General features: G+C 28.9%; 1 protein-coding gene across 6 annotated transcripts; it reads right to left on the bottom strand.

Annotated features, from left to right (window-relative positions):
• Positions 1–833: 833 nt before the first annotated feature.
• Positions 834–25712, bottom strand: LOC111682389 (serine-rich adhesin for platelets-like). 6 transcript variants are annotated; one of them, XR_002762658.2, is made up of 11 exons: positions 25040–25712; positions 12702–13201; positions 11852–12190; positions 11637–11785; positions 11395–11562; positions 10999–11303; positions 10555–10938; positions 9052–9561; positions 5338–7681; positions 3993–4331; positions 3447–3583 (listed from the first exon to the last, which is right to left on the bottom strand). XR_002762658.2 is itself a non-coding variant. In XM_046954000.1 (10 exons), the coding sequence occupies exons 2-10, from the start codon at positions 13128–13130 to the stop codon at positions 1413–1415; spliced, it is 5913 nt and encodes a 1970-aa protein (XP_046809956.1). In that variant the 5' UTR covers positions 13131–13201; positions 25048–25707; the 3' UTR covers positions 834–1412. The 6 variants fall into 6 exon arrangements, 5 of the variants coding, with proteins under 5 accessions (XP_046809956.1, XP_023300104.2, XP_023300103.2 ...); XM_046954000.1 differs by lacking the exons at positions 3447–3583; positions 3993–4331 and adding an exon at positions 834–2697 and having other exon boundaries at positions 25048–25707; XM_023444336.2 differs by lacking the exons at positions 3447–3583; positions 3993–4331 and adding an exon at positions 834–2697 and having other exon boundaries at positions 10999–11258; positions 25040–25707.
• Between the last annotated feature and the right edge of the window lie 11 nt (positions 25713–25723).

The following is a 25723-nucleotide window of genomic DNA, read 5'->3' on the forward strand; positions in this document are numbered from 1 at the left end:
ATTATCATATATTATTACATAATTATTATGTTATTAATATCAATAACCTAATAAACTAATATAATCTGTAATATTGAAACATATTTTTAATTGAAATTAAATAAATAAATAAACAAATATTAATAGTATAGTATGTAGTACATTATCTTATGAATTGACATACATATGTACGTACGTATAAATATCTTACAGTAAAGACAGACAGATAAATAAATTATTAACATTACGAATTATATTTAAACATAATGGCAATAGATTATGTTAAATAATTAATTGTTAAATGATTGGTTTGTTTGTTTTGCTTTAATTTAAATTCTAAACTTAATTGGATAACTAAATAAAAAGTTTAAAACATAAAAATTGTAAACAATAGAATTGGTTTCATTGTTTTTAGTTGAATTAACTACATAATTATTAAAAATTTTAAAATTAAAATATAATTGTGTACAGAAAGGGCTTTTACTGCCAAAAGTACGTAATTGCCTTCACAAAGAAAATTAAAAACACGCTACAAATATTAATAATTGAATTGATCAATTCGAAAAGTTTGCATAAATATATATAATGTAATGCATGTATGGAAATAATACAAATATGTAAATGTTAGTTTGAAAATAAAAATTCAAAATGTAACATATTCTTATACATAATATGTAAGTGAAAAATGAACAACAACAAACTTTGTTGGTAAAATAGTTTGATATTTTAAAACATAAGATTTTAATTTAACCTTTCTTTAATATATCAACATCTGTATGTATAGGAATTTGAAAATCTAAAGAACACTCTTACTTTTAATCTATTATTACAATTTGCATTAGTTTTATTATTGATTTTTCATATTCCTTGTTATTTATTCAGAGCAAGTACCTATAGTGTTTTTTTTTTTTTTGTATGAATGATTTTATGAAATCATTCTAAAAGTGTGTTTACTACTATTTTGTAGCTAGACGCCATCAGTTTTACTGATATGATAAATCTATGGGAAATATAACTTATTCGAGTAATCAACATTTATAAATGTTTACAGCCCTCATAATTTCGTCAAATTGTTTTAAGAATAGATGGCGACAAAATGGCACGATTTCTATATATAAAATAAAAATAAAAAGTAAGTGTAAATCTTCCAAAAGTTTAAGCTTCATAGTCAGATCTACAATGTTTACCATTATTTTAGAAAAATCACCAAAACCGAAGTATTTTTGAAAAAGGACATTATGAAAATGAACACTTAATGTTATACGTTTTTTGTTCACATTGATAATGTTCTATTTCTGTTTGATTGTTCGTAACATTCAGTGAGATTTGCAAAATATATTAATAAATATTTAAAATTAAAAAAAGTAAGTTGTTGGTAATAAAGTAGTTTGCGGATTACTTAAAAATCGTGCCAATTGGCCGCCGTGTAGACCCTACGCTAATATTTGTTGCTGTTGGGCTTTTAATAATGACTCATTTGATGTGATGATTGCAGGGGTGGTGGATTGATGCGCAATATTAGACGGACCGGATGAATCTCCTAATGAGGTCACCAGTGGCACTGTAGGACCGTTGGGCGACAAAACAACTGTTGATGGTTGAATCGAGGAAGAGGATACAACTGTTGTATTTGTTGATGATAAATTGAGAATGTCACTTAGTTGAGAGTTAAGATCTTGTATAGCTATAATCTGCTGTTGTCCTGGTTTTGTTGGATGGGGAGCCGTGGTTGCAAGTAAAGCCCCATCTGGAGACTGTAATATTATAGTATTTGCTGGCAATTGGAAGCATGTGACAACACCATTAGGTTGGACAGCTTGTATTATCTGAGGAACAGCTGAACTTGCTGTGGAGCTAGTAGTTTGTTGTTGGCAAGAAGTTTCTAATAATACATCTGTATTACCGTTAGCAGCATCAATAAGATCGTCAGCTTCACCAGACATTAATAAGTCTTGGTGTTCTGAAGATTCCACCTCTTCAATTAAATCATTATCTTCTAATTGATTCTGTTCTTCGTGTTCAGTTTCTTGATACTCGTGGAAATCGCAAGACTCATTAATTTCTTCCATCTCTTCGACATGCATATCTTCCCCTTCTTCTTCAGCAAGATCACCGTCATTATCATAAACTTCTTCTACATACTCCACTAGGCCGGATGAATTGTCACCATCTTCGTTTGTTGTTAACGGAGGCGACATTAATGCTGTCGATACATTTGTTACTACTTCCGCGGGACAGTGTGAGCCTACGTTTAAATCGTCCGGAAATTTTGGTGTCAGTGCTATTCCCTTGGGTATGCGGAATTTTTTTATTATTTCTTCGGTAGCAACGGCGGCCGAATTTCTACAATCTAACTCAGCATTAGGCATTTCCCTAATAATAATTGATTCATCATTGCATCTCTTCTGTATCACTCCTCCTAGTTTAGTTGAACTTACTATAGTATGGTTCAGAGGATTGTGTTGGTTGTTGGTATTGATAGTTGTTAGACCCCCTCCAATTTTGCGCGCGAGCAAAATTTGAACTGGTTGACAAGGATCGGTTAATTGTGCCCTTGGTGGTGCTACCGTTGTTTCCAATTTCTTTATGCTGTTGATAACAATTGGAGATTTGTGGTTTTTCCTTGATATTGTTTTGATTACTTTTATGTTGTTGTTGGCGCATATTATAGGAGTTGCTGTTATTTCGTTGCTTATTGCTGCGGTATTGTTGTTGGTGCTGAATGATAACAGGGAAAATGCAAAAAAAAAATATATATAAATAAGACACAAATAGATTCACATGTAAGTACAAATTACGTTATTGCTAAAGTAATGATAAACACTAAAGGCCCAAATGAAAAAATAAATTTTAATGATATTTATGTACATATGTATGTATATAAACATTAAAAATATCTAAAATCTTTAACAATAATTCGAACAAAAATTATCAACAGTGTCTCAATGGGCATATCTGTTTTCTAAGTCACCATATGCATACATATGTAAATACCATTCAGATTGAACTACGTTTAGAATACATAAATATGCATGCATATGTATAGATAAGTAGTATGGATATATGTAGACATGTACAACTATAAAATTTGGGCCTATAGTTTATTAAAGTTAAGTTTATTACTTATTAAATTTAAGAAAAATTTAAATAAATTGAAATAATAAAGCAACACCTACAAATTCATTATTGTTCATAACAAAATCAGTAAATTGATCGACGAAACCAAAAGATGTGTTCTTCTTGGCTATATTGTATAGTCTGGCTTGGGCCGCAGCTTTTTCTTGTTTCGCTAAGACCTCTTCATAGAAAATTTTGACTGGATCAATAGTAGTCATATGTGTTGAATTTGCGTATTCATTGTTGCTACTACTTTTACTATTTATAAAATGTTCATTTTTTGATGCTAGTGACGTCTCTAGTGATGCTGAAGTGAAGGATAATGAGGATGATGTTTTTGTGGTGTTTGTGTTTGTGGCATTGTAATTATTTTTTTTATTAGTGTGTGTGTATGATGTTGATAAATTTGAATTTTCATTCTTTTGAAAAGGCTTAACAAATACATGATCGTTGTTGGAGGACTTGGTGTTGAGTTCATTAGAAAAATCTAATTATTGTTGGAGTCCATATGATAAGGATGACGGAAAAACAAAAACAGAAAACCATAAGGAGAAATAAAACATGAAAATAAAAAAAAGAAATTAGGAAAACAACATTGATTAGATATTTTTCGTTTAGATAATATTTAATATTCTATATCGATTTTCTCTCAACATGAAAAAATGTAATGAGCATGATATTAAATAAAATTTTGAGAAAACTAAATTAAATGATAATTGCATTGAAATTATACTTTCACATAGTTAGTCATTTTACCGTTAAAAAATAAATAAATAAATATTAAAACAATTCAATGCAACCATTCTTATTTGCAAAATTATATAAAAAAAAACATAAAAATTATGAAAAAATAAATAATAAATTAAAAATAAATAAAAAAATAAAAATCCACATACCTTTTGTTTTAAAATGTAGTTTTTGTATTAAAAAATAATAATTTGGAATAATAAAACAAAAACTTGCTGCAGCAGCCAATGTGCAAGTTTGTGAGGCGTGTGACAGAGATAAAGTGTATGGAGGAATGATAGAAGGAACATTTAAGGTTTAAATAAAACTGTTAATAATGACACGGAAAACATAGGAAATAAGGTTAAAATAATGAACCCAGTGATGTCAATGATAAATGATGGTCATGATTTCCCAATTAAAATAAATAATACTTTTCCCAAATATTTTTCAATAACTTGACTAATCAAGTTTAAAGAGCTAACAGCACGGCTTCGTTGATATCGTAACTAATAACAATAATTGGGTTTTATTATTTTATTTTTATGTGGACATATGTGAATTTTTGATTGTTGTTTTTAAATGAAAAGAGAAAAAAGAATAAAAAATAAGAAAAATAAATTAAAATTTTATTTTTAAAAGAAAAATATCAATTTAATAATAAAAAAAGAAATAAATAATGCAATTAAAATCAAACAAAAAATTAAAAGCAAACAAAGCTAATTTTGTCATACTTTTTCTGCAAAAAGACTAATTTTAAATAAAATGCACAAAATTTTACAAAAATAAATTATAATATAATACAATCTATATATAATATAGATTATATATTTATGTATATATGTATACAAGGTAATTAATAAATATGTATATGTGTAAAATTTGAAAAATTATAATTTTTAAAATGTAAGTTAAAGTATTGATTGTTTAGATAGTATGAGAATATAAGAAAAATCAAATAAAAATAAGTAAATATGTTTTGCAGAAAAGTAGCAGCAACAATTCAACCGTTTTCAAAAGTAGTTACAAACGAATTTATAGTTTTTCAATATAAATAAATGAAAAAGTACATTTACAAATGTACATACACAAATGTGTACGCACATATGTTTCTAATCTACAAAACAGGTAATTTAAAAAAAGGGTCACATACATAATTTTACATGTGCAACTTCTATAATAACCATAACGGTCGATTTTAGTAAAAAAAAAAAAAATAACAAAAAACTACGTACATATGTACTGTATTTATAAACCATATTTCAGTTTAATCGAAATTTTAAGAGACATTCGATCAATTCGATTCTTTCTATCTATCTATAATAATTAATGCAATATTTCCTGATTCGTAAATTACATACGAATGTGTACATGTATGCAAAAATAGAAAAACTAAAACTTACTCTTTATCTAACTACTCGATATTAGTCAATCAATCAATGAAATACATTTAAGAATTCTACAAATTTTAGACAATACTTAGAGATTAATGAATGGATAGAATCAATGTGTTACCTAATTTCTTTGGTTTCCAATAGTGAGGATGAATTAACATCACTCACAGCATTAATCATAGAAGTGGGCGAGAAAGGTAAGTGATACATTGAGGTGGCAGCATCCAACGAATATGTGTCGGAACTTTTAATGAGTAATTCGTTTTTTAATTCCATAAATTGATGATGCGGAGCAGTTAGCGACGGTAGTTGATGATGCGTTGTCTGGTGATGTTGATGATGGCTATGTGGAGCAGGAGAATTATTTTGGTGGTGTGATTGATGATGAATTGCGTGATGTGAGCCATTGGCGCTTAGAGTTTGCTGATGATGTTGCGGATGTAACGATGGGTCAGAAGACGTAGTTAGATGGCTACTATACGTATATTGTGGTGTTGTACTTGACATACTGTATGGACAGAGTTCTATTTCATTGGGTTCAAGTTTATTAGCGGCAGCTTGGTAGCTTTGGAGGCCATCAGGTGTCAAAATTTGGTAACTTTGCACGGTACCAATAACATGCTGCTCTGTAGGTGCATGAGTAGGAACTGTTGGAGCGGGTGCTGCAGATGATATATACGAAACATTTTCAATTTCGTAATGTTGCTGCATGGGATGACTAGAGGCATTATTGTTATTGTTGTTGTGTTGTGATTGTGGTGAATTTGATTCCACTTTTACATGAGTAGGATTAGTGGTTACCAAGGTTTGTTGTGCAGGTTGTGTGGGCTGGGCCTGTAGGATTTGTTGCCGATGCGCTGAAGTGGCCGGAGCCGTAGTGTAAATTGTCTGTGTACCGTCTAAACTTTGTAATGACTGCAAAGGTACTAAATTGCCAGCTTGATCTTGAATCATTATACTTTGACCTTGCAACTGCTGTTGCAACAAAGCTTGCTGTAAATCAATTTGATTCGAATAAATCAATGTAGTTGTTCCACCATTAGCAGGAGAATGATTTTGTGCAGCCACAGCAGTTTGTTGTGTTGGCTGGTTATTCAAAACTCTTTGTTGAGGTTGTATTATACTTGAAGTGGCACCTGGATTTGCCAAAGCTAGCTGTGCACCACCGGGTAAAATCATCCCACTAAATTCCAGAGATGGTAATTGCTGCTGCTGGGCGGGTTGATGATGCTGCTGCTGTGTTTGAACTGATTGTACAATACTTTGCTGTTGGATTTGTAAACTTCCTCCAGATTGATTAGAATCTGCGTTTTGCACTTCATCTAAGACACTATCAATTTGAGCCAAACGTTTTTGCGCGGCAGCATCTTTATTGGGGCTATGAGAAATAACAATTTCATTGTTGTTCATATTGGCCAATGTGCTGCGAGGTTTTCTTGCTCTTGGTGTTTTCGCTGCTGAAGTTCTTGATCTTTTAGCTGGTGGTGGAGTTTCAGCCACTTTTGTGTTATTTTTCACAGGTGTTCCAGTACCGCCGTTCATATTAGAATCTGCCAACGTCATATCGCCGTGTTTATCTTTCTTGTGCATTTTCATTTTGTCTGGCCTTGAAAATTCTTTATTACAAATGGGACAAGCGAATATTTTTCGATTATCGCCCTCATGAAAAAGATATGCATGACGTTGGAAACTGTACTTGTTTTTAAACGTCTTATAAATATCATTTTTAGCACATACCAAACAATATGAGACACCATCAATAATATGTTCGTACCTTTGTATGTCCAAACCTCTCACTGACATTTTTTCCAAATATTCGCCCTGTTCATCGGCCGCTACTGAACGTGTTTTACGTTTACGTTTTTGTTTAACATTGGGTATAGTGCCACCACTTGGTATAGCTATGGTCTCAGTTATTGTTTGGTTTAGTTCCTTATCATGGTGAGTAATTGTTTGGTAGGTCAATCCCTGTTGCTGGTCCTTTTGTGGAGATTGTGAAACAGCCTGAAATTCCTCATAACTGTCATCGTCCAAACTTTGGTCTTCATACTTGACAATCACTTCCTGTTGTTGTAGCTGCTGTTGGGAATGCTGATGTTGTACGGTATTAGTGGATGTTGTTTGTATTATATGATTATCATTTATTTCACTCTTTATTACTTCATATTCTCCTCCCTCGAATTTAATGATTGTGCTCCCGTTCGGGGCAACGTCGCCTTCATAGTTTTCATACACAATTGTCGTTGACGGAGTCTGGTGTTGTGCAACTTCTTCTCCACTTGTCGAGCCTGTTGAGGTGGTGGTAATATATCGGTATTGAGATTGTGACGTTTGCGTGGTTGTCTCGGTGTTGCTGTTGTTGCCATTTGTCGAAATTGTCGTTGTTGACAATGACAGCGGAGGCGATGTTGATGATGTTGTTGTGAGCAGTAGGGGGGACGAACTAATATTGGTGACCACATTGTCTTAATTTTTAAAAATTTGTTGTTTTAAAAATTAAATGTGTATTTTTAAATAAATATAAAAGATTTGTTGAGAAAATCAAAATAAAATTAAATCCAAAAAATAAAACATATTTTAACAAATGATATAGTTGAAATATATGTAAAACAAAGTTTTTCCACATTTGTTGTATTTGCAAAAAATAATAATAATAATAATAATAATAATAATAATAATAATAATACTAAAAAATATATATAAAACTAAATTAAAAAACTACAATAAAAATTATAATAAAAAAATATTACAGTTTATTGTGTCTTTAACGGCGAACATTTCTCGCTGTTATTTGAAGACGATTATATATTTAGAACGCAATATCTTAAAAGGCTTATTTAAGAATTCGATCCATTTAACTAGTTCTACAATATTAAACAATTTAAAAAACTACATCTATAATTTTGTATAAATATACTGCAATATTTTATAACAAATTAAAAATACAAACAAAATAAAAAAGAAGTAAAACAATAAAATTGCCTTTCAATATTTTCAAAACTCGAATACAAATAACTTTTACAGGTTCCATTTTTTTATACATGGTGAATTTCGATTAATATATACATACATACATCCATATGTGTGCATATGCACGTATGTATGTACACTTGTATATGTATACAAATAAATATTTTGTTTATGAAGAATTTATAAAATATTTGTTGATAATAATTTTGTGCATTTTATAAAGAATATCATTATTATGATAATAATGAGAGGAGTTCCAAAGGATTTAATTATTACAACTATACTCAGTTGTTCTTGGATTGATTAATATGTTAAACATGGATAATCAGCTGCTTTGTTTGTAGTTTAGATTAAATGCTTGAATTTTGCAATAAAATAAATAAAAAATAAATTATATTGTAGTTTAAAAACAATAACAAAATTCGCACATAAACAATTGTTTGTACAAGAATGAACGAATGAGTAAGTACTGGAGACGTGTTGGGAGTATGGAAGACGGGAAGGAATAATAATCACCAAAATAATAGAAAATGGGTATGATTAGCGTGTATGCAAAAATGTATGTTAATCAATAATGGTTAATGATGAAGTGCTTTAATTTTTAATATCAGAGAAAGAAAATAATTTGGCAAGTTTCTAATACAATTTTAATAAACCAAAAATTAACTTAAAAGAAAATGATGGAATTAGATTATACAAACAACAAAAACATACACATTTATTTTAATGTTAATAATGAGTTGTGATGAGTTTAAAAATAATATATGTATGTTGTTTATAAAATAAACCGAATGCAATAAATTATGAATTATACCAATTAACAACAAAACTTTTGTTTAGTAATAAATAAATGAGTAAAACTTACCGTGGTTGTCGTGAGATTGGGAAGGTGCCTGTTGCTGCTGTTGGTATCGATGTTGTGTGTCACAAATAATTTCTGATTTATATTGATAAACTGTACCATCAGTTGTTGCAGCGGTTATGGGACTAGATGTTGTATGCGTGGTTGGACTTAAAGTCGTAGTTGGCGCTTGCATTGTAATATACTGTGGTTGATGATGAGATGGAATGCCATTAAATGTTGTAGCGGCTGGCAACATGGTTGCATAAACTATCGCTTGATCGGTTTGATTTTGACTAGAAATTGAGGATTTTGTTGTTACACCGTCTGTGCCGCTGATGTTAGCGTCTGTAGATGATGTTGGAGTGCTGGAAGTAATGGTATTAGTTGTGCTAACACTTGCTAATGTTGTCATTTGTGTTGTTTGCTGATGAATTTTTGGTATTCTTCCTTCAAATTTACGCTGTTGTTGCATAAACTGCAATGAGGGATGTTCACTTTTCGTTAGTGTGGAAATATGCTTTTGACTCGTATCTGCAATTTGAAATAATTATAAATATATGAAATCATTATAAAATAGTATATAAAGTTTAAATCATGGTTTTACAGAGACAGAAAGATTAGTACATTTATAAAATTTATTTATATATTGCACTGGAAAAGAGAATGTTCGTACTTTTTAAAAATATGTGGTTAGATAGTAACTAATAAAAGTCATTCTACCATGTACGGTTAGAAATATTTAATCGTTCAAACGACATTTGGATCTTTGCTTCGGATCGACCGGAGTCTTTCTCGGGCAAATATTGTCAACTCAGCAACAGCTGTATCAACAAAGAGTAGAACTGTTACAACAACAGTATTTAATTGTTTAACTACCTTTGAAAATGAGTCCATTTGCAAATTATATTTAAAATAAAATATAATGTGCAAAAGTCTTACATCATAAATATCTTTATTTCATTTGAAAAAAATATAATTTTTGATATAGTTAAACATTTTATGTTGACATTCTCTTGTCCAGTACTATGCAAGTTAATTTTAAAATTAAGTGAATGTAAATGAGTCCCTTTTATATACATATAATTTAATTAGTATTATAAAGCAAAAATAATTAAATAAATTAATAATAAGTTTAAAAATATAATACCAACGATAGTTCCATCAGAACATTCGTTGGAAATCTTTTTACGCTACAAATGAAAATAAATTTTAAATTAAAATTTCAGTTACAAAAATCGCTACAATAAGTATAGTATAAATGAGAGAATAAAAAAGAAAAAAGCATTAAAGTTAAATTGAATGAAAAAAGACATACATGGCGAATAAACGAACATATGTTCTTTAAAAGAGTAATGAAATGATGTAAAGGTAGGTTAATTACATAGGGATTTGAGTTTTTAGTGGTGTAAAATGGGTGGTGGGTAGGTTGTTTTTTTTTTGTGATGATGTGATATAAAAGCGTTTCAGATTCAAAATAAAAACACATAAAGTCCAATCACATAATGAAAGCTTAAAAGCTCTCACCTCCTCCTGCATTACCAGTTATTGTTGTCTGCAATGATGGCGTTGGAGATATATCCAATTTTGGACTCTCTGAAGTTGATGAGTTTTTATCATCGCCTTTCTTTTTTTTAACTGGAGTTTTGCGAGGAGTTTTCGAAATATTCGTTTTTGTATTCAATCTATTACCACGTCCACACTTAGTTGTTGCTGACGACGATGTTGATGATGCTGGTGATATTGAACGGTCATCTTTCGATTTATCTTTGCCTCGAGGATTTCTCCCTCTACTGCTATTTCGTGAGTTAGTCCGTCGTTTACTGGCTAACCAATCATCATCATATTCAGCATCCGTTTTACGCTTATTTTTACGTTTCTTAAAGTTACGATCTTCCTCATCATCCTCATCTATTAAAGTAAAAAAATATCAACACACTATTCTACAAAATACCACAGCGATTCCTATACCTGTTCCATCATCAATATAAGCTAAAAGTTCTTTTTTTGTTTTAAGATCTGCTGGACCTTCCACACATTTATTTCCTTCATTTTCGTCACCTACGATAGCAGGTTCTTCCTCTTCAGCATCTAACGTTAAAACACTTTCTTTCAAGACCGCCTTTATGTCGTCAGGTATATTAGGATTTTGCTGAATCTCATCTAAGTCCAAATCAGGGTTACGTTCTTTAAACGATTTTGTTTTTGTTGGATTACATTGTTTTTTCATTCTTTTTAACATGTTTAAAGGTAAATCATCAAAAGCACCCCTATTACTATAGGGGCACATAGGCATTAAAATATTGGAGAAAAACAAACACATAGTTAGCAAACAAAATAATATATTGAGAATGTGATTCAAAATACTTTTTATTGCACATGACATCTATATGTGTAGGTAAAGGAGCTGGAACAATAGCATTAGGAGGATCCTCCGGATGTAGACCAAAATCTGTACCTTCAAGCCAGGCTTGATAACGTTCTGGTTGAAAACGTTTTACAAATGTGTCCATTGAAATCTTAACCATATCGTTGCTACAAAAATAGGTATGTGTTATACACAATTAGGTATTTTTGCAACAAAAAATTAAAAGAAAAAACAGAAGTACCTGCAGGTACATTGAGTCGCACGTTTGCCGTATTCTATCCAACGCTCCATTGCAAAATTAGTTGACTCAGCACAATTAAAACCGTGATTAAAACCCGCATGATAACCAAATGGAAATGTAATCATTATCTCCCCTGACTCTTGAGTAATCTACAATCACAAAACAAAGAATTGCCCACTCTATGAAATGTCTATCTGGAAAAACACCTAACTCACCTTATTTACAGGGACGTCATGTTGTTTTAAAATTTGTGGACTTATAAGAGTCATCTTGTGTCGCAAGTAAGCATTACAGTTTTTATAACTGGCAGGAAAATACTGATTTGCAACTTTTTCTAATTTGCGACCGTATTCTGGTGGTACTGCATACCAAGTTTTCGGAGCACCGAAGTGCAAATAATTTATAGAATATAAATCCATATCTTCTGTATGCCAAGCAAACGTTGTTTTCCACATACCGAAATATAGGTATGCAGTATTTACTCCATCAATTTGGATACCGTAATCTTCGTTGACGTAATCAAGAATGGTTCCCAAATGGTTAATATTCCAACTCTAAGATAAAAATATTGGAAAACGTTCATATGTTTATGAAAAAAATTCTATCCCATTTATATTCGATAAGGGAAGTTAAAATCAAAGGATTACTTTTACGAAACGTTTTAGACATAAACTTTCGCACAATAAATATTAAAAAGTGTAAAAATGTCCTTATCATATTCACACGCAAAAAATGACGAAGGCACGCAGATGCAGACTTAATAATTTTGAAATTCAAAGAGTATGGTCCGAATATAAACTCTAATACAAAATGTTGTTCATATAATGATGCTATTTTATTTTATTGTTAAAATAAGGTTGAAGGATTAATGTTTGATGTCTATAGACGTCATTTGCATCAACAAGTTAAAAATTTATCAATTTTATCAATTTGAATATTTGAAACGTATTCAAAATTAAAAAAAAAATGTTGGTGTTATTTGAACTCATTAATCATAATCATATGATTGACAATTATAAAAGTAAGCCTTTGATTTTGTAAACACCTTTTATAGATTAAACTTACATTTTGATCTGGATCAGTTATGCTACCGCTAACGTCGGCTCCATATATTGGAGCCACATATGTTATATTTTTCCAATATTTTCTTTCTAAGTCTTCGTAATCAAAATGTTTAGGTGTCTGATAGCGTTCTGTACTTGCCAATTCGGAGAACTGTTTAACAGTTAATGGCTTTTTCTGTATATTAATTTGCTGATACAGTCCCTGTTTGCCTGTAACAACTTGGCAAATGGGAGCCGGTATTGTTATCTTTAGAGCGTCTAAATCATTGTAGCCTGATTTTCGCGGAACCCATTCAGGCGGTGGCACTACTTTCGCCAAACCAGCCTTGTGGGCACCTTGAGATTCCATGTAAGCCACATATTTAGGGAAATCTTTAAACTCTTCCCATGTTGGTCGAAAAACCATAATACGCGGTATGTCGGCAGACATTTTTCTTATTTGTTATTATTTTTACCAAACGTAGTTCTATAACAACGTAATATTTATTTTAAAATTAAAATCTGTAATAAAGGAAGAAATATAAAAATGTTCTACTTTTTATAAAAAAGCCTTTTTCATTTTCTGCAATTTTTCATTATACATTTCATATAACAAATATAAGAGTGAAAAGACACAGTCATAACAACGCACCCCATTAGCTTTTAAATAATAATGTCTAGTAATATTGTAAAAAAAAATAAAATTATGTTTTATGTGTTTTATGTGAAATAAACTATACATATTAATGATGGATGGGACTTATTTTGTTCATTAGTGTCTAAAAAACTAACTGATGTTCAATTTTAGTCCGCTCGACAAACAGGATCCCGTGTCGGAAATCGATTGAAATTTTTTAAATTTGGTATATAATATATATGCCTTTTTTAATTTCTTTAAAAATTAAGCGATTTGACTAAAATTTTACACCGGTTATATAGTTTTAAACACTAAGGAACAAAATGAGAACCATCCTAGACAAATTCATATTTTTTGTCCTCTAATACAAAAATATTGTATGTACATACAATATGTGCATCTACATACATAGTATATGCTCATATGAATGTATATGCATACATACATACATACATACATACATACATACATACATACATACATACATACATACATACATACATACATACATACATACATACATACATACATGTATGGTAGATTTAGGTACTCAGCCTGTATATGTATGTATGTTATTTAAAGTAGCAGCTGCGTTATTTCAGAGTTATTACAATGTTAATACAAATATAATTCTCTACATCTTTTAAGGAACAGCTGTATTTTAGAAATGTTTGTAAGTAATCTCAATGTAAATTAACCATGGGATTAAAAAATCGCTTTAGGGAAAATAACTGAAAGATATATGTATGTAGGTATGGCAAAAAATGTTCAATATAGTATGTATGTACATATGTATGTAGTGTCTAAAGTAAAAACATTTTTTTTGATAAATTAATTTTAAAATAACCTTAAAAACTTTCGGACGTTGGAAATTACGGTAAAAATAACATAAAACAATGTTGCTTACTTCATATTTTGAAAAAATAAAAAAAAAACAAAAATTCAAATATTCATTACCAATAAATATCAAGAGAAAATGGTGGAAATTTTATTTAACCGTTAAATAAGAGAACTAACATCACATACACACATCCATACATATGTATGGATGTATATATGCATATGAATACACGCATATACAACAGTGTACACAATGTTATTAAAAATAATTTGCTACGCAGAAAACTGTACCCAACCACCCGGTTGTTCGAAAAGCATAACAAAAAAATAATAATAAAATATACACATACAAATGCATATGTATATAACAAATACACACACATACACAAAATAATATAATACACAAAAGGAAACGAAAGAAAATAATTCGCATCTACCATGAAAAGATAAAGAGAAAAATAATGCAAAAAATATAAAAAAGGACATTCAAACAAGGATACAGATAATACATAAATAGATAGAAAGATAGATATAGAAATTAGTGTTGCCACCATTTAAATTGCTGTTTTTTTTTATATTACAGTTCATAACCTCAATTTTGCTTTTGTTAAAATAAAAAAAAATATATAGAAAAGCTGAAAAATTTTTTATATTTTAATTTTTTCACATGTATGTAGTTTTTTGTTACTTTTTTATAAAATCAGGTCCTTTGTTATAAATATTTTTTTTTTTAAATTTATATATTAAGTTTTGTAATTTTTTAACTGAAAATATTGTTATAAATGGTGACAGCACTGATAATAAAAGGAACTACTGCGTAAATAAAGGGACTTATTTAGGAAAAGCGGTTAGTAATAATTAATAAAGAAATGTAGACTTTCATAGTCAAAAACTTTAATAATCACTCACAACTTGTAGTTTGGAAAAGTAATGTAGGTATATCCTTAAGAATCGTTTGCATTCAATGAAATATTCCGTTGATGTATCCAGTTGTATTTGGTTGTTATTTATTGCACATAAGTTTTAAATATTTATATTGTTTTGTTGTTGTTATGTGAAATCGGTTTTCTTTTATCAGAAAAACACCAAAATCGACATTTTCCATGTATATGGCTGTGCTTTAAAATTTACAACAATTTCCAAAAATATAATGGAAGTTAAAACACATGATTTTTCACTATTTTCAATTTATTGCACAACTTAATAATTACGTTTGATAGTATGTAATTGAAAATTTAATTAAATTGTTTTAATTATATTTTTTATTGAATCTTTGGCATATTTTTAGTTTTTTTTCGTTGTTTAATTTATATGTTGTCCTGCAACATTTGAAAAAAATATGAGTCCTTCTTAATTTTTTTTTGTATGTATATCGTACTTTTAATATATGGAATGACTAAGAGAATATTTTATAATGCGCACTTCAGAAATAAAATCAGCAAGACACGTTTAATAGTCAAAATAATATTTTTGCGTTACGTGTAGCGAAGCTACGTGCCTGAGATCTGAGAGTAAACTAAAATTTTAAATCCTAGCGTCACAGGCTTTTAGTTCACATTAGGAGAGTGTGTTTTAAACGAATAAGGAGCTAAAGAAGAATACGAATAAACAGTCACGCACACACTACTACATTGGGACATTTGTGCATGTATTTGTATATGTATATACATTTTTTCTCTTTCTTACAATTCTGAATACAGGATGTGTGCGTTTATGGTCAGTATCCTTTTTGGTTTTTGGTAAAATTTAACATAGTATCTACAAGTAAGTGTAGAGAAAAAACAAAAACTTTTGTATGTATATGACGAAAAAACGTAGACAAATTTGAGCAAAAAGGACATTTGATTGTATTGCATTACATTTTTTTCGAAATAATTATTCTTTGACGACAAATGTATAACATAAAAAATTAATATAACAACTTAAGAAAAAAATACCATGAAATAATTTTATTATTACAAACTTTCTTTATTTTTTCCATAAAATTCACAAATCCAGTTGTCCAATTTTCTAATAAAATGTCTATAAAATTGTTTCTAATTTCAACGAAAATTCAATGTTTTATATATTTATTATATAATCTTCTACAAATATTTAATAATGTTTATCATAATGTGACAAAGACTATCATATGCAACACTTAAACTAAACTTCTGAAAAATTTGTATTGGAATATTGCTCGAAATGGCACAAAAAAAGTATATTATCGTTGTATGTAGATGAACCCTAAACTTTTTTGTATAAAAATATTCTCAAAAATTAAAAATTTTAGATAATTTAACATTTTGAAGTAATTTCTTTTTTAAGAAATTTTAGGGCAAATGTAATAGCTTTAAATGAAAGGGAGCTCGAGGCAGTTAACCTCACAAACGCAAAACGAGTCATCCTATGGGGTGATCCTGATGAGAGCAAGGACACTCAGTATTACGAGCACATCTATGCAAAATTGGACGTGGGAATTCAGACGAATGTAGAGCATGTGGAGAGCCCAGTGAAACTCTGGAGCTCTTTCTTTGCCACTGCCAGGCATTCGTCGAAATTAGATCCAAGAGTCTTGGAAGTGATGTTCCTGACTAATACTGATTGGAAGATTCTTAGGAACTATGTTTACTAAACTGAGCTATTTTTTCATAAGGAGCGCACAAAGGCCCTTAATACTTTCAAAATATATGTGAATGTGTAAAATAAGTATAAAATCTAAATAATAGATGTATGTATCTAAGTACTTAATTTCAGATGTTATTCATAAAATTCTGATAAGTAGTTTTTGGTTAAATTTTTTTTAAAAAGATATAAACGTTTCTAAAATTTTTCCATCGCTTTATATGGAAACAAATATGAGGTAATTGAACTTATTCATACATTACAATAAAACCGAAATAATCTCATAAACAAGTTCAGACACTAAACAGGATCAAACCTATATAAAAATATGATTATATGTACAAAAGTATAAACATACATACAATTACTCGAATTACATGCTAATGTTGTTTTCAAAAAGTAGACCAACAAAAAACATTGAAATATATCTTGTTAATAAATAAATAAAATTCGAATATGGAAATATAAAAATATATAGTAAAACTTGAGCTTCCGCTGAAGTACATACTTGATATACATTCATACAGGCAAACTTGGTTATAACAAATTTTGGATATTACGAACTATTTCTCAATACCAACCTTTTGGTTACAATTTTCATACAAAAACATCTTTTATAATGAACTCGGTCATCGGATAAAACGGACTTCTATTCCAGTCCCTCAAGTACAATTCATTCATAATATGAAAACAATTTATAATTCCAAATGACACTTTATTTGTTAATTTACAAAAACTTCAAGTCTCTTATTTCGAACTTCGCTTAAACGGATTCGTTATAAACGGGTTTGACTATATTTACTTATGTATCTACATAACATTTATTTTATATTTTTTAAAATATCGAATCGCAGGATTTTTTTGCTTTTATGTTTAGCATATCGTTAGTGTAGTACGCAAACTTGCCAAGTCCTATTCAATTAATTCTACAGTAGAATCACAAGACATACGACATAACTTAAGTATGCGTATACAAGCATACAAAAAAATTCACGCAAAAAGTGTCTGTTTGTCTGATTTTTTGAAATCAATTTTTTTTAATGCTACCCTGCGACAAATTATGTAAAGTTTTCGATATTTACTCGAAACAAAATTATAAATTTATTACTATAAAATCAAATTTTTTTGTAATTATACCTTTAATTTAAAAAATAATTTCAAAAAAATACTGTTTGTCTTTGCGTTTAATTTAAACGTTAAAGAAAGTTTAAAATGAACTTGAGTTTTTTTTCAGAAAAATAAAAAAAATATTAATAAAGGAAGACAGATAAAGTTTTATTTTTAGCTTACACAAATACATATGTACATACATACATATGTATGTAAGTAAATTAATGTTAATAAGTGGCAGACGAAATCAGTGGATATTTAAAATATTAAATGTATCTATCTATGTATATATCTGTTAATAATTTTTTCGAAATTATCGAAAAGCTTTAGATCCAATTCGTGCAATATAGTATTTTTTTTGCATATACATATCACCTACTGAGCATTCAATGTTTTATGATCGAATTTTAATTTTAATTTAATTTTTAATTTCAAATTCTTTATTTCAATAACCTAGCCTATATAGGCCATAATCGGTTATAAATTTCTACTTATGAATTTTAATAAATTTATGGGACACAAATGTAAAGTTTTAAAAGTTCGTTATTTCAAATTAACATTAAATTTCTAGTATATACGTAGTATGTATATACATAAGTTTATATGGATGTATGTACTTCTACATAATTATATACTCGTAGGGTAGATTCAAAAACAAAAGAATCCTTCTTTTCAATGTTCTTCATGCTAAACAACATAATAGTTTGTGTATAGGAAATATTTATTTAAAGAAAAAAGCTATAGAAGGGAGAAATAGATGAAAAAGGAACAAAATAAGCGTCCCCTTTATTTTATTATTATTGCCGCCGCTTTTTATTTATTATATTGTTACTATTATACAAAGGATATATACACATATGTATGTGTGTATAAATATAAGATACACACTATTACACTTGCCGCACGAATAATGCGCACGCTCTAAAATCCTTCGTATTATACAAATACATATGTACACTTTTATATACATATACACACATACATTGATTGTATAGTGAATGCATATGTTCTTAGTTTACACTGAGCTCTTCATTTATTTTACAATTTTGTAACTACATATAAATACAAATATGCCGCTAAGTATACATTCACTGTAAATGTATGTATGTATGTATGCGTGTTCCTTTGTTATGTCTACTGAAAGCGAAGTAGCAGTGACGAGGATATTGCACAGGAACAGTATCTAATATTTGCATACAAATATATATTTGTGTTCATACATATGTATACAGACCAAAGTTTTACACGACCACTGTAAGGTAAACAAGCTCATTGTTGTTTAAAAGTCTAAAATAATCGTTTAATATTTTTGGTGTAAGAAGAACATATAGGACAGTGCAGGTGATAACACACATCTACGTTCTGGCCAGTAGTTTACAGATGAATGAAAAGATAGTTTGTCACAAACATGAGGAAATAGTTCATCATTACAAATATAGTAAATAATAAATTAATTATTTTACTATAATATAACTTTTATCATTCCAGTATGTTGTTCGATCACAAAAAACAACGTTATTTTAAAATGGAGCTTTTATTTGATATTGTTCTTTAATATTTTCTATTAATTAATGTTTAAAGTTTCGGTATCTCACTATTAACTTTCTATTAGCGATAGCCAAAATGTTTGTCCTTAGCACCCCAAAATTCGTTATCTGCCCCAAATTTCGAACAATATTACAATATTTTACAATTAAAAAAATATTTTTATTTAAAATATGTACGATATTCACTATAATTGAACCCGTCCTTGTGTTAAACTTTTTTAGATCTATAGAATTTCTTCTATACCTAATGTAATTTTGTTTCTCCTAAAAACTTTGAATAAAAGGACTTATGAATTGAATTAAAAAACTGTTTTTATAGTCATTTTTAAAACAGATATTATTATAAAATTTTTAGAAATATCAATTGGAGAAGATTACTTACTACACAATAGTGCAATGGTTAGACAAAAAGCCGGCTAATTTAAAAGGGGATGAATGCTTTCTAGCTAATGAACAAGTGGTTCAAGGACAGTAGACGTCCTTGCACCTAGAAAACATGCGTGTTTATTTTCCACCCTTTTCGTAGGCACTACGTCGGATAAAAACCAAATATAAAAGAAAAATAACACCACCAAGATTCAAACATAAACTTACTAAAGAGCTTGTTACCACTAGTAAGTGGAGCAAGTGCCAGGTTATGCACAACATGAATGGTGGATGATGACGAAACAGAGGACTCCTTATTAAGTGATGGTGGATGAAGAGCTAAATATTTACAGATTTCTACTGGCATTGTTAGAAAGTGGTGGTAGTTCCAGTTTTATAAAGAGAATAATAAAATATAAACAAATTAATAACAAAAATAAAAATATGCAAAAAACAAAATACAGCTGATTTAGGAATAGTCAGCTGTTTTAGTTAAACACGGGTTTAAAACAAATTTTTATTCAACATTACGATGCACACCTGCCGATTCTAAAATCCAAAAATACATCTGCACCGAATATTTTGAAAATACTAATGAACAATTTTATGATCCCTACATCATGAGGATGCTGTCAAAAGAAAACGTGAACAATTTAATGATAAATTCTTTAAATATGAATTCCTTAATGTCAGCGACCTAAAATTACAAGAAATAAACATAAGGCGATCTCCCGTATTTTAAAAATACATATAAAAATCATCCAGATGTGCAGACAACAAAAAACAAACATTTGTAGTCTATGAACAATTTACAACTGCTGTCGAAAGGATATCACAATGAGATCTATTGAACAAAAAAACTCACATACATATACATATTTACTTACTACATACATACATGTATGAATTATTGTTTCGAAAACACTTTTTAAAGACATCTGGATAATTCCTTTCTCAAATTTTGAAAGGTACAATACTTGTATACATTATTATTATTATTTTTTTTTTGTTTATCATCTAGGCAGTTTTTATTGACATTCGTTCAGTCTTATTTTTGTAAAAGGAACATTCGCTTAGAAAATTGTTGTAGGCCCTGCATTCATTTGGAAGGATAAATAAAGGTTTTTCTACTTCATAAACATTGTTTTCAATAATAAAGTACATAAATAATATTACTTTGAAATTAAAATTACTCTAAAATCATGTTAATACATAATAATGCCGCGATAGTTTAAAAACGGACAATTTACGCTTTATCGATAAGCACTGTTTTAGACACATTTATAACAATGTCAGTAAGCTCGTCCTGACACTACTGTAAGCATGTATGCACGCACATACATACATATATATGTATGTATGTATGTATGTATGTATGTATGTATGTATGTATGTATGTACGTATTTGTTTGCATAACAAAATAAATTTACAGGAAATGTTTCAGTTTAAAATTACGTGATATAACGATATTTATAAGATTTCCGTATCAATATTCCATGGGAAAATTGAACAATTTCTTACAAGATATTAAGTTTCATTCACTATGATATTATAGATATAAATAAATTAAATTCAAATAAGAATTACATAAATACATCGTACATATCCTTAAAAAGGATCTCAGAAAAATAGCATCTGTCTTTTAAAACTATTAGAGATCATTGAACTTAAGGATTTTTGTGAACAATAGATGAAATTTTTATGTGTATAGTATATCAAAATACATATTTCAGTTTACAGGTAAAAAATATACCAGATGGCGGTAATATTTTTATTTACATTTATTTTGTTTGTACATTAGACCGGCTTCAAAAAAAACTTTCAAATGATACACAGAAAAAAAATAAATTCAAAATCAAACAAAAAATTCATAAAGCCATAGTATTTTTTTACTAAAATAGTAACTATTACGAAATTCGTAAAATCAAGTACTAAAATTCGTAAATTTTTTATTGAAAAAATTTCTGGATTTTTTTTAATAAAATAATTTACTATTTACGAAAAACAGTAACAAATATTCCCAATATTTCCAAACATGAATTTTAGTGGAACAATAACATAAGTTATTTGTATTTGTACTGAAATTTATGCAAACCTTTTATCTGAAACAGATAAATTATTTACTGTATTTGGACAATAATAATAAACAAAATTTCTTATTGAATCTATAAAAATTTTGGTAAAAAATATATATGGAATTATAACAAAAATTTTACTTTTCACTAAAAGGTACTTATTTAAAAATGTATTATAGTCTGAAAAACTAAAACATTTTGTAGTTTGAAATGTATTAAGCTTTTAGAAAATTTTTAAAATCTATTTCTTTACAAAATACACAATTTATTTGTAGTTTTCTTTTGGATTTTAATTTGTAAATTGAGTTTCTTTTATTTTTCACCATAATTTTCTTCATAATCAATTTTTTAAGAATTAAATTGAAAAATTGTCTGGAATTTATATCCCCTTTATAACGCACTTGATTTATTATGCGGACCAGAAATACTCTTACAATAATTTTAATTGTTGTTCACGCAATTCGGAATATTTGAGACCCATTTGGAAAAGATTGTCAACAATTTTTATTTATTCCCAGCAAAAAAAAAATAGCAATAGTGCAAAGTGAATGTAATTTTCATGACAAATGTATGTTTTTTATGGTGTGTCATATGGATACATGGATAAGATATTTACACGTTTCAGAATTTTGGCGTTAAATTTTAGTGCATATTTTACATAATTATTTGTAAGTTTATATTCATTTAAGTTCATTTAAGAAACTTGTTGCTAAAAAAAATGTATATTTCTCTCTGGTATTGGTTACGATGACCAAAATCAAATATATCTTATATATCTATAAAATTATTAATTTAAATACTTATTTAAAATCCAATACTGTTAATGTTAAATGAGACATTTTCGTCATAATTCTTAAGGTACGTTCAGACCTATAAAATAGTGGTACGTCCCAGGAAAAAATCTTTTGTTAAATGGGAAATTAATAACCCTACAACTAACATTAACATCTTAAGTCATAGGTGGATTAGAACAAGTAACTATTTTTAAAGGGCATTGAATATTATATTTACGATTGATAAAATCATAACACGAGAAAACCAAAATAGTATATAGGCAAAATAGTGACAAAAAATTAAATAAATTAGAAAAGTGTAATTAATCGATTTGGCTTGTGAACCATCCATATATGTATGTATTAGTTTTATACAGGAACAGTGATATAATATGCAGTATTGTTCGAAACCTAAGCAACTTCTTTTGGCATTGTATACAAAGTGCTATAATTTCTATTCTAATTGATTTATTCAAAATTATTAATAATAATATTATGTGTCTACATTATACTAACAACAACAAAAGTTTAATTCCATTTCGCTGTGAGTTACAAGAAAATAATAACTGAATTAACTCCATAAATAGTTGTTCGAAACTTAAGCAACTTTTTGATCTTCTTATGAAAATCTTTGGTCCTTTTGAGTTCCAAACACCTTTATGGAATAGATTAGTTACTAGTGTAGTTCGTAATTAATCCCAAGCGGATTTTAAACCATTCGAAAGCTGCAATGTTTTCTAAAACTGCGAGTTTCGACCCAGCGCTTCAGAATGCCGAACAGCATCTCAAAGGGACTTGAGTCGGGAGATTTTGATGGACAATCAAAGAGTTTGGGTCCCATTACTCGATATCTACTCTTAGATCAACTTTGCCAAAGGTTTTGGTTCATTATCATGCTGAAAATCGCAATAAAGTAAGTTGTTCTGTTCAATGTACTTAATCCTATGGTTCATTTTGTTGGCCAAAAATGTCCCAGAAAGTAAAACAATCCAATTTTATTTGCATTTCAACATCAGGACTTTCTCTTCTCACCAAAAATCTTGCCCACAACCTCAATTGTTTGACCTCCATGTTTTTTTAAGCCTTTAATGTACGATCATGTAACCGCATATGAATCCCGCAGTGACATGGGACAGAGTTTACTTAAAGAAATTCGATTTTTTAACAATTCTGTACAATTTTGGGTAGAATATTGAAATAGATTATGCAAGACTAATAAAAAACAGTTTTATTTATAAACGGGTCCACATTTTCCTTCTTAAATTCAGGCAAAGTATGTGAGGCTCAAAGGCTGAAGGAAATATTATAATATATCCTTTTAGTGAAGGCCCAATAATGAATGGAGAGCAAAAATTTAAGGGTGTGGCTATGATTTTTGAAGAGAAGGGTTAGCCCTGATGTTGAAACACAAACAGAGTTGGATTGTTTTTCTTCTTGGGACGTTTTTCGCCAACAAAGTGAATTATATGATTGAGAACAACGAACAGAACAACTTACTTTATTGCGATTTTCAGCATGATAATGAACCAAAACCTTTGTAAAAGTTGATCTAAGAGTAGTTATCGAGTAATGCGACCCAAATTATTTGATTGTCCATCAAAATCTTCCGACTCAAGTCCCGTATAGATGCTGTTCGGCATTCTGAGACGCTGGGTCGAAACTCGCAGTTTTAGAAAACATTGCAGCTTGCGAATGGCTTAAAATCTGCTTGGGATTAATTACGAACTACACTAGTAAATAATCTATTCCATAAAGGTGTTTGGAACTCAAAAGGACCAACGATTTTCATAAGAACATCAAAAAGTTGCTTAAGTTTCGAACAGCTATTTATGGAGTTAATTCAGTTATTATTTCCTTGTAACTCACAGAGAAATTGAATTAAACTTTTGTTGTTGTTATTGTAAAGTAGACACATAATGTTATTATTATCAATTATATAATTTTAAATAAATCAATTAAAATAGAAAATATAGCACTTTGTATACAATGCCAAAAAAAAGTTGATTAGGTTTCGAACAATACTGTAAATGCTATCTAAAAAAATACCTAAAATCCCAAATAAAAAGTATATTTTTAATTCTGGCAATCCTACCGTAACCAACCAAGACGGCAACATTGTTCTACGTGAAAATATCGAAGACTTTAAAAATCGAATAAGATGTAAAAAAAACAAATGTCTAATGAGATTAATTTCATCGAACTGCACAATGAGAAGATATGTATGTATGTATGTTTGTACATACATAGATATGAATGTATACATTATTAAGTGAAATGCATTCAACAAAAAATGGCAAATTAAAATTGTTACTTTGAAAAATCGATTTTATGATTTTCACTATTTTTGCTAATGAAATCGTAGAAAAATTGCAGAAAATTTAGCTATGTTTATTGATCTACTACTTACCAACATACATGTATTAATTTTTATAAAATTGTATCGTCCTTTTACTCTGAAGTTTTATACATTGTTTATTAAAGTTCACAATATACATTTTAACATTTTTATTTAACACAAATAGTTGAGTTCATTAAATATGTATGTACACAAACAATTATTTCACTTGTATTCAATTAAAGAACTTGTTTTTAATTTAAATAGCACTGGATCTTTGTTGTCACAAACTTGGCGTTTTAGCGCAATATATAAGTTTTTCACATTTATTTTTTACTTTTTTAAGGCTATTAGTGGACAATATTAAAATTTTACAATTTGCTAAACATTTAAGTAAAAAACTTTGTTCAGCTTGATTACAAAATGTTTTTGTCTACTGTGTACACAATATGACACTGGTGTACGTGACGAGAAAAAGAATAATTCACAATAGATGTTTATGTATATGTGTAATGAACCAACCTACTGTGAATAGCTAACGAAAAAAATATTCATATACAATGTATATGCAGATACAAAAACTTTGTAATTTATCCTCGCACAATCATTATAATTTTTATTCTTTAATCAAATATTATCAAAAACTGACTACCATTTAACGTAATATAAATAAAATACGTATTTTTCACAATACAAGATGACAAATTCGACTGTATTCTTTCTATTAGCTTGAAGTATAGAGACCTATGTCAACGA

This window comes from Lucilia cuprina, chromosome 6, assembly GCF_022045245.1.
Source record: "Lucilia cuprina isolate Lc7/37 chromosome 6, ASM2204524v1, whole genome shotgun sequence".
NCBI lineage: Eukaryota > Metazoa > Arthropoda > Insecta > Diptera > Calliphoridae > Lucilia > Lucilia cuprina.